At 40.5% G+C, this 10,793-nt stretch overlaps 1 protein-coding gene across 2 annotated transcripts in view; it reads right to left on the bottom strand.

Moving 5' to 3' along the window:
- Window positions 1–10,793, bottom strand: part of NBR1 (NBR1 autophagy cargo receptor) — a 357,560-nt gene that overhangs the window by 112,794 nt on the left and 233,973 nt on the right. For both annotated transcript variants that reach the window (XM_053699587.1, XM_053699588.1), the window contains 3 exons: window positions 9,406–9,516; window positions 8,793–8,954; window positions 8,376–8,528 (listed from right to left, as the gene is read on the bottom strand). In XM_053699587.1, the coding sequence (XP_053555562.1) occupies window positions 8,376–8,528; window positions 8,793–8,954; window positions 9,406–9,516 (426 nt within the window). The remainder of the gene's footprint in view (window positions 1–8,375; window positions 8,529–8,792; window positions 8,955–9,405; window positions 9,517–10,793) is intronic.

The following is a 10,793-nucleotide window of genomic DNA, read 5'->3' as shown; positions in this document are numbered from 1 at the left end:
CAGAAGTTGCCAAAAGACCTTGATGAAAAAGTGATCTCATTCCATTCATTCATCATAAAACAAAGAAAGATGCATAACTATGACCTGGGAGATATTGGGAATATGGATGAAACACCTATGACCTTTGATCTTCCAAGCAACAGAACCATGGCAAGTTTGGGAGACAAAACTGTTTTACTCAGAACCACAGGTAATGAGAAAAAACATTTTACAGTCGTTCTGTCATGTTTGGCTAATGGAACTAAGCTGCGGCCTGTCATTATTTTTAAAAGAAAGACCTTGCCTAAAAAGGTCAATTTCTCACCACGAATTACAGTGCGCGCACATGTTAAATCCTGGATGAATGAAGATGGAACAAAAAAGTGGCTGGAAGAAGTTTGGAACGGACGACCAGGAGCAGCCTTAAAGAAAAAACCATCATTGCTAGTTTGGGATATGTTCAGAGCCCACACATCTGATGACATAAAAATATTGGCAAAGTCTTCTCAAGTTACTTTAGCCGTTATTCCAGGTGGGCTTACATCTGTATTACAGCCCTTAGATGTGTGTTTAAATAAACCTTTCAAAGAAAGAAAGATGTGGTGCGAATGGATGTTATCTGGTCAAGCCCGATTGACAAAAGGTGGAAATATGATGAAGCCTGACATAGAACTGATAGCAAAGTGGGTTCGTGATGCATGGGAAGACATTCCAGAGGACATGGTGAAGCACGCCTTCAAGAAATGTGCCATAAGTAATGCTATGGATGGCAGTGAAGACAGTGCTTTGTATGAGGACGACAGCTGTGATAGTGATGACTGCGAACTCTGTGACAATGTATATGGAGATAACCTCACACCAGCTACAGCTGAAGCTCTGTTTGGACATACAGATGAGGAGGAGGAATCCAGTTTTGAAGGATTTTGATGCTTGTGTTTTAGCTTGGTACTTTAATGTTGAATATACTGATAATATATTGGTTTTGTTGACCCTCTTTTCCACATGCCTCAATTAAAGCAATTTTATTGTTATCTACCTGTATTTTTATTTTTGAAATTTACCGTGAGCTGCTGCATTTCCCAGCCTCGGCTTATACTCGAGTCAATAACTTTTCCAGGTTTTTTGGGGTAAAATTAGGGGTCTCAGCTTATACTCGAGTCGGCTTATACTCAAGTATATACGGTATATAAACAATAGAAAATATGTTCAGATATAGGGACTAAATAAATTGGGAGAGTATCACTTATAGTGGGTAGTATAAGAATGCCAAGTAAAAACATAATTTATGCTTACCTGATAAATTCCTTTCTTCTGTTGTGTGATCAGTCCACGGGTCATCATTACTTCTGGGATATAACTCCTCCCCAACAGGAAATGCAAGAGGATTCACCCAGCAGAGCTGCATATAGCTCCTCCCCTCTACGTCAGTCCCAGTCATTCGACCAAGAATCAACGAGAAAGGAGTAACCAAGGGTGAAGTGGTGACTGGAGTATAATTTAAAAGATATTTACCTGCCTTAAAACAGGGCGGGCCGTGGACTGATCACACAACAGAAGAAAGGAATTTATCAGGTAAGCATAAATTATGTTTTCTTCTGTTATGTGTGATCAGTCCACGGGTCATCATTACTTCTGGGATACCAATACCAAAGCAAAAGTACACGGATGACGGGAGGGATAGGCAGGCTCATTATATAGAAGGAACCACTGCCTGAAGAACCTTTCTCCCAAAAATAGCCTCCGAAGAAGCAAAAGTGTCAAATTTGTAAAATTTGGAAAAAGTATGAAGCGAAGACCAAGTTGCAGCCTTGCAAATCTGTTCAACAGAGGCCTCATTCTTAAAGGCCCAAGTGGAAGCCACAGCTCTAGTGGAGTGAGCTGTAATTCTTTCAGGAGGCTGCTGACCAGCAGTCTCATAGGCTAAACGTATTATGCTACGAAGCCAAAAAGAGAGAGAGGTAGCAGAAGCTTTTTGACCTCTCCTCTGTCCAGAATAAACGACAAACAGGGAAGAAGTTTGGCGAAAATCTTTAGTTGCCTGCAAGTAGAACTTGAGGGCACGAACTACATCCAGATTGTGTAGAAGACGTCCCTTCTTTGAAGAAGGATTTGGACACAAGGATGGAACAACAATCTCTTGATTGATATTCCTGTTAGTGACCACCTTAGGTAAGAACCCAGGTTTAGTACGCAGAACTACCTTGTCTGAGTGAAAAATCAGATAAGGAGAATCACAATGTAAGGCTGATAACTCAGAGACTCTTCGAGCCGAGGAAATAGCCATTAAAAACAGAACTTTCCAAGATAACAATTTTATATCAATGGAATGAAGGGGTTCAAAAGGAACACCCTGTAAAACGTTAAGAACTAAGTTTAAACTCCATGGCGGAGCAACAGCTTTAAACACAGGCTTGATCCTAGCTAAAGCCTGACAAAAAGCCTGGACGTCTGGATTTTCTGACAGACGCCTGTGTAACAAGATGGACAGAGCTGAAATCTGTCCCTTTAATGAACTAGCTGATAAACCCTTTTCTAACCCTTCTTGTAGAAAAGACAATATCCTAGAGATCCTAACCTTACTCCAGGAGTAATGTTTGGATTCGCACCAGTATAGGTATTTACGCCATATTTTATGGTAAATCTTTCTGGTAACAGGCTTCCTAGCCTGTATCAGGGTATCAATAACCGACTCAGAAAAACCACGTTTTGATAAAATCAAACGTTCAATTTCCAAGCAGTCAGCTTCAGAGAAGTTAGATTTTGATGTTTGAATGGACCCTGTATCAGAAGGTCCTGTCTTAGAGGTAGAGACCAAGGCGGACAGGATGACATGTCCACTAGATCTGCATACCAAGTCCTGCGTGGCCATGCAGGCGCTATTAGAATCACTGATGCTCTCTCCTGTTTGATTTTGGCAATCAATCGAGGAAGCAGCGGAAAGGGTGGAAACACATAAGCCATCCCGAAGTTCCAAGGTGCTGTCAAAGCATCTATCAGAACCGCTCCCGGATCCCTGGATCTGGACCCGTAGCGAGGAAGTTTGGCGTTCTGGCGAGACGCCATGAGATCTATCTCTGGTTTGCCCCAACGTCGAAGTATTTGGGCAAAGACCTCCGGATGAAGTTCCCACTCCCCCGGATGAAAAGTCTGGCGACTCAAGAAATCCGCCTCCCAGTTCTCCACTCCCGGGATGTGGATTGCTGACAGGTGGCAAGAGTGAGACTCTGCCCAGCGAATTATCTTTGATACTTCCACCATTGCTAGGGAGCTTCTTGTCCCTCCCTGATGGTTGATGTAAGCTACAGTCGTGATGTTGTCCGACTGAAACCTGATGAACCCCCGAGTTGTTAATTGGGGCCAAGCTAGAAGGGCATTGAGAACTGCTCTCAATTCCAGAATGTTTATTGGAAGGAGACTCTCCTCCTGATTCCATAGTCCCTGAGCCTTCAGAGAATTCCAGACAGCGCCCCAACCTAGTAGGCTGGCGTCTGTTGTTACAATTGTCCAGTCTGGCCTGCTGAATGGCATCCCCCTGGACAGGTGTGGCCGATGAAGCCACCATAGAAGAGAATTTCTGGTCTCTTGATTCAGATTCAGAGTAGGGGACAAATCTGAGTAATCCCCATTCCACTGACTTAGCATGCCTAATTGCAGAGGTCTGAGGTGTAGGCGTGCAAAAGGTACTATGTCCATTGCCGCTACCATTAAGCCGATCACCTCCATGCATTGAGCTACTGACGGGTGTTGAATGGAATGAAGGACACGGCATGCATTTTGAAGCTTCGTTAACCTGTCCTCTGTCAGGTAAATCTTCATTTCTACAGAATCTATAAGAGTCCCCAAGAATGGAACTCTTGTGAGAGGAAAAAGAGAACTCTTCTTTTCGTTTACTTTCCATCCATGCGACCTTAGAAATGCCAGAACTAACTCTGTATGAGACTTGGCAGTTTGAAAGCTTGAAGCTTGTATTAGAATGTCGTCTAGGTATGGAGCTACCGAAATCCCTCGCGGTCTTAGTACCGCCAGAAGGGCACCCAGAACCTTTGTGAAGATTCTTGGAGCCGTAGCCAATCCGAATGGAAGAGCTACAAACTGGTAGTGCCTGTCTAAGAAGGCAAACCTTAGATACCGGTGATGATCTTTGTGGATCGGTATGTGAAGGTAAGCATCCTTTAAATCCACTGTGGTCATGTACTGACCCTCTTGGATCATGGGTAAGATTGTCCGAATAGTTTCCATTTTGAACGATGGAACTCTTAGGAATTTGTTTAGAATCTTTAAATCTAAAATTGGCCTGAAAGTTCCCTCTTTTTTGGGAACCACAAACAGGTTTGAGTAGAACCCTTGTCCTTGTTCCGACCGCGGAACCGGATGGATCACTCCCATTATTAACAGATCTTGTACGCAGCGTAGAAACGCTTCTTTCTTTATCTGGTTTGTTGACAACCTTGACAGATGAAATCTCCCTCTTGGGGGAGATAATTTGAAGTCTAGAAGGTATCCCTGAGATATGATCTCTAGTGCCCAGGGATCCTGAACATCTCTTGCCCAGGCCTGGGCGAAGAGAGAGAGTCTGCCCCCCACTAGATCCGGTCCCGGATCGGGGGCTCTCGGTTCATGCTGTCTTTGGGGCAGCAGCAGGTTTCCTGGCCTGCTTGCTCTTGTTCCAGGACTGGTTAGGCTTCCAGCCTTGCCTGTAACGAGCAACAGCTCCTTCCTGTTTTGGTGCAGTGGAGGTTGATGCTGCTCCTGTTTTGAAGTTCCGAAAGGGACGAAAATTAGACTGTCTAGCCTTAGCTTTGGCTTTGTCTTGAGGTAGGGCGTGGCCCTTACCTCCTGTAATGTCAGCGATAATCTCTTTCAAACCGGGCCCAAATAAAGACTGCCCCTTGAAAGGTATATTAAGTAATTTGGACTTAGAAGTAACATCAGCTGACCAGGATTTTAGCCACAGCGCCCTACGTGCCTGTATGGCGAATCCTGAGTTCTTAGCCGTAAGTTTGGTTAAATGTACTACGGCCTCCGAAATGAAGGAATTAGCTAGTTTAAGGACTCTAAGCCTGTCCGTAATGTCGTCTAGCGTAGATGAACTAAGGTTCTCTTCAAGCGACTCAATCCAAAATGCTGACGCAGCCGTAATCGGCGCGATACATGCAAGGGGTTGTAAAATAAAACCTTGTTGAACAAACATTTTCTTAAGGTAACCCTCTAATTTTTTATCCATTGGATCTGAGAAAGCACAGCTATCCTCCACCGGGATAGTGGTACGCTTAGCTAAAGTAGAAACTGCTCCCTCCACCTTGGGGACCGTTTGCCATAAGTCCCGAGTGGTGGCGTCTATTGGAAACATCTTTCTAAATATTGGAGGGGGTGAGAACGGCACACCGGGTCTATCCCACTCCTTAGTAACAATTTCAGTTAGTCTCTTAGGTATAGGAAAAACGTCAGTACTCGCCGGTACCGCAAAGTATTTATCCAACCTACACAGTTTCTCTGGTATTGCAACGGTGTTACAATCGTTGAGAGCTGCTAAGACCTCCCCTAGTAATACACGGAGGTTCTCCAATTTAAATTTAAAATTTGAAATATCTGAGTCCAATCTGTTTGGATCAGAACCGTCACCCACAGAATGAAGCTCTCCGTCCTCATGCTCTGCGAGCTGTGACGCAGTATCAGACATGGCCCTAGCATTGTCAGCGCACTCTGTTCTCACCCCAGAGTGATCACGCTTGCCTCTTAGTTCTGGTAATTTAGACAAAACTTCAGTCATAACAGTAGCCATATCTTGTAATGTTATCTGTAATGGCCGCCCAGATGTACTAGGCGCCAAAATATCACGCACCTCCCGGGCGGGAGATGCAGGTACTGCCGCGTGAGGCGAGTTAGTCGGCATAACTCTCCCCTCGCTGTTTGGTGAAATTTGTTCACATTGTACAGATTGACTTTTATTTAAAGTAGCATCAATACAGTTAGTACATAAATTTCTATTGGGCTCCACCTTGGCATTGGAACAAATGACACAGATATCTTCCTCTGAGTCAGACATGTTTAACACACTAGCAAAAAACTTACAACTTGGTTATAATCTTTTTTTAGCAAAAAACGTACTGTGCCTCAAAGAGGTACTAACGATTAAATGACAGTTGAAATAATGAACTGAAAAACAGTTATAGCATCAAACTTTAAAACAACAAAACTTTTAGCAAAGGTTTGTTCCCATTAGTAAAATAATAATAATTAAATTTGACATAAAAAATACAAAGCAACGTTTTTATTCACAGTCACTATAAGAATTCTCACAGCTCTGCTGAGAGAATTTACCTCCCTTCAAAGAAGTTTGAAGACCCCTGAGATCTATCAGAGATGAACCGGATCATGCAGGAAATATAAAAGTAACTGACTGGTATTTTTTTTGATGCGTAGTAAAGAGCGCCAAAAACGGCCCCTCCCTCTCCCACACAGCAGTGAAGAGAAACGAAACTGTCACAATTAAAGCAAAAAAACTGCCAAGTGGAAAATAATGCCCAAATATTTATTCACACAGTACCTCAGCAATGTAAACGATTCTACATTCCAGCAAAAACGTTTAACATGATAAATAGTTATTAACAAGGATTAGTGACCTTTAACAGAGTAGTTCCGGTGAAATACCATCCCCAGAATACTGAAGTGTATACATACATGTCATTTTAACGGTATGGCAGGATTTTCTCATCAATTCCATTCAGAAAATAAAAACTGCTACATACCTCAATGCAGATTCATCTGCCCGCTGTCCCCTGATCTGAAGCCTTTACCTCCCTCAGATGGCCGAGAACAGCAATATGATCTTAACTACTCCGGTTAAAATCATAGTAAAAAACTCTGACAGATTCTTCCTCAAACTCTGCCAGAGAAGTAATAACACGCTCCGGTGCTATTTTAAAATAACAAACTTTTGATTGAAGTCATAAAAACTAAGTATAATCACCATAGTCCTCTCACACATCCTATCTAGTCGTTGGGTGCAAGAGAATGACTGGGACTGACGTAGAGGGGAGGAGCTATATGCAGCTCTGCTGGGTGAATCCTCTTGCATTTCCTGTTGGGGAGGAGTTATATCCCAGAAGTAATGATGACCCGTGGACTGATCACACATAACAGAAGAAAGATAAATAACAAGCATAAGACAAAAGTCTTTAAGTATAAAGACCCCCTATAATCTACGTGCTGCCTATTTACATATTACCGGTATGGTGTGTGGATTCTCCATTGTATATTTTTATCTTTTCCTAAAATAAAAGTTGTTATACTTTTTGTATTGATGTCGCTCTTATCTTGAACAATTTAGTTAATATGTGTATATACACATATCAACACACAAATATATATTTACATAAGCATATACATATATATTTGCTGCACTATTTTTTATGCTGCGTCTCACGGCATGCGAACGAGGATCCCATTGGAGCCTATGGAAGCGCGCTCTCGTGAGCACAATGCTTCCGTGTAATGCGAACGCGAGGTCGCATTCGCAATGCACCTCAATTGTAATACCAGCGTACATTTGTGTGCACTGGTATTACTCAGTTGAGAGCAAATATAGTTTTCGCAGAAGCAATATTTTGCACTTAACTTGTAATCTGGCCCTATATGGCCAAAAGTACACCTGACCGTCACATTTATATAAGCTTGTTGGAAATCCCATTCCAAAACAATGGGCATTAGTATTGAGTTGCCTCACTCACACTTTGCAGCTATAACAGCTTTTCACAATTTTGCAGTGAGTTTATGGATATTTTTGTCCATTAAGCCAAAATTTGTAACGTCAGGCACTACTGTTGAAAAAAACGAAGGTCTGGCTAACAATCAGTGTTCCAATCCATCCCAAAGGTGTTCAATAGTGTTGAGGTCAGGGCTCTGTGGAGGCCACTCGAGATCCTCCACACTAAATATATATAAATATTTATATATATATATATATATATATATATATACACACACATATATATATATATATATATATATATATATATACACACACACAAACAAAGTTTAAAAAAATATCACTATTACTAGCCACGGGAGAAAAGTTACCAGTCAATTCAATGTACAGATAAGAAAGAAGTCCAATTGTTTTCTCATACATTGCAATTTCTTACTCGTCTGGAACTAGTTGAAATTTTGTGCCCTTATTATGTGCGTGCATGTAGGTAAAAAATAATAATAATAAAAATTATATACATTATATACATACTGTACACACACATATATATATATATATATATATATACAAATACAAAATATATATTTATTTAAATGTATCCACTGGATCTGAAAACAAGCAAATAAAAATAAAAATGAGCCCTCTCTCAAGTAAAGTGTTAGAACACTTGTGCTACAATTTTACTGACCTGAATCTGTTGCGTTTATGTTATCTCCCACATCTCTGACTTCTGTCTTCTGGGATTCTTGACTACTGATGACAGAGGGCAACTTCTGGATGGGGAATTCATCTGACTTTGTGCTGTAGTTAAAACTTATTTGTGGTGATGACTGCAAAGAGCCTGGTGAGCAGAAACAGTGCTGAACCACCCAAATACGTTAAGAAAAACTTTGTACAATCCATTTAAAGATTAAATTAATTGTACAAATATTGTTTTATAAAAAAATGGTAGTTGTTTTAGAGTTTAATATGTTACAGTTACATTAAACTTCCATGCTTAATAATTCAAGAAAATGCACCCAATCTTTATATTCATTTTGCAGCTTAAGCATGTTGTAAACATTCCGGATAATACATTTAAGTGACCAATGGGCCCCTGACTCACTGTGTGTAGAAGTCTTCTTTTGAGGGGGGTTATAATCTGGAGCTGCATCCAGTGTAAGACTTCGCATTACGGTTTCACATACAAACTGTGTCCCACTGATGTCTTCCTCAGCTTCATCGTGTGGAGCTACTCGGCCCACTTTTTCCTGGGGCTTCTTAAGCCCTAAAAAATAATTTAACCCAACACCCAAAAAGAAAATTAGATGCATTTTAAGAGATACATTCTTGCCTTTGAAAGCAGTGTAGACTTTGAGTCATAGATAAAATATACAAATTACAAATATTATAGTCAAAAAATCCCCAACTGCTGGAATTGCACAGTGTTTTTAGTAAGGATTTCAAAATAACAAAAAAGATGAAAATATTATTAATCAGGTTTAAAATGTTGGCAGAAAACAGGCAAAATAGCCAAACATATGGTCTTTAATAAATTTTCACTTTAAGCCACTAATGTTGTGGTGAGTTTATTTCAAATGTTTGGGAATTTCTGAGCTAGTAATATTTTGGTTTACTTGTCAGTGTTTTGACTCTGATTAAATTATTTAGTTGTTGTGATAAATTATTTGGAATGCTCTCATTATTCTTGTATTTTCAGGCACCTTAAATGACCTTACCTGCTAGTGTTTTGTATCCATTTCCTTCATTCTCTTCTTCTATCTGTCCAAGGCATGGTTTCTCAATCAATGGTCCATCATGAGGCAAAGGGGACATGCATGGGGTCATATCTAACAAGTAAACCATATTTTATTAATTAATAATGATTCTTAATGAATAACAAGAAGCTGAAACAATCATAACAGGTTAAACAATTAATTGACTGCAATTTTAAAATGTAATTGAATAGACAAGTATGACTATATACACTCTTTAGAAACAAACTCATATAATGTATGATATGCAATTAAAATTGATGTTTTAGAACAAATACTGCATTTCTTCAAATGGCAAATGGCATGTGAAAGGTAAGTCCTAGACTACACAGTTGACTAGGCAGAGTCAATAAGCAAGTGTTTTATGGGCCTAGTGTTGAGTTGGGAAAGAAAGCAGATAGCATTGTTGATAATTCAAATCAATTTCACTAACAGGAAAAATCAATTTATATTTACTGATACATTTCTTTCTTTCGGGATGAGGAGAGTCCATAACGTGGGATATACTTCCCGCCTCTAGGTTGAGGTCAAGAACCCTTACAAGAGCTTTTAATCCATCCCACTCCCACTCATTCTCCAGTTAACATATAGCAGAGCAGAGGAGAGAGGTAGAAAAAAGGTATGAAAGACAGAAAGCAGGGTTAAGAGGTGCAAACAAGAACAGTCGCCCTTGAGATTCAAGTAAAATAGGGCGGGTCCTATGGGCTCTCCTCAGCCCTAAAGAAAGAAATTTATAGTTAAGTATAAATTCTGTTTTCTTTCCTATAATAAGGAAAGTCCATAGGTGTCCATAATATGTGGGTTAGAATACCCAAGCTGAGAGACGGGTGGGACAAAGAAAGCGCAGTTCCCATTTGCCGGACACTGCGGCCTGAAGGACTTTCCTGCCAAAAGCAGCTCCTGAAGAAGCATAAACGTCAAAGTCTTAAAGAAAAAGATATGACAAGAAGGTCAAGTTGCCGCCCTTCAAATCTGTTCCAAGGAAGCCTCATTCTTAAAGGCCCAATAGGTAGACACAGATCTAGTAGAATGTGCAGTAACTCGTTTTGGAGACGGATTTCCCATAACCAGGTAAGCTTTACGTATTGTCTGCTTCAGCCATGATGCGAAAGTCACCGCCATAGCCCTTTGACCCTTTCTGTTACATAAAAAAAATGTCTGTCTAAAATCTTTAGTAGCCTGAAAATAAAACAACAATTTCCTGGTTAATGCTCTCAGCAGATACAACCTTTGGAAGAAAATCATATTTAGTTCTATGCATATGTACAAAGGGAGGACCTTGCAAAATGTAAAGAACCAGATTTAGATGCCAAGGTGGAGAAATAGGCATAACAGGGTGAATTCTCCCCATG

Source organism: Bombina bombina, chromosome 1, assembly GCF_027579735.1.
Source record: "Bombina bombina isolate aBomBom1 chromosome 1, aBomBom1.pri, whole genome shotgun sequence".
NCBI classification, from domain to species: Eukaryota; Metazoa; Chordata; class Amphibia; order Anura; family Bombinatoridae; genus Bombina; species Bombina bombina.
The sequence above is the reverse complement of the archived record's forward strand: the minus strand, read 5'-3'. Positions and strand labels throughout refer to the sequence as shown.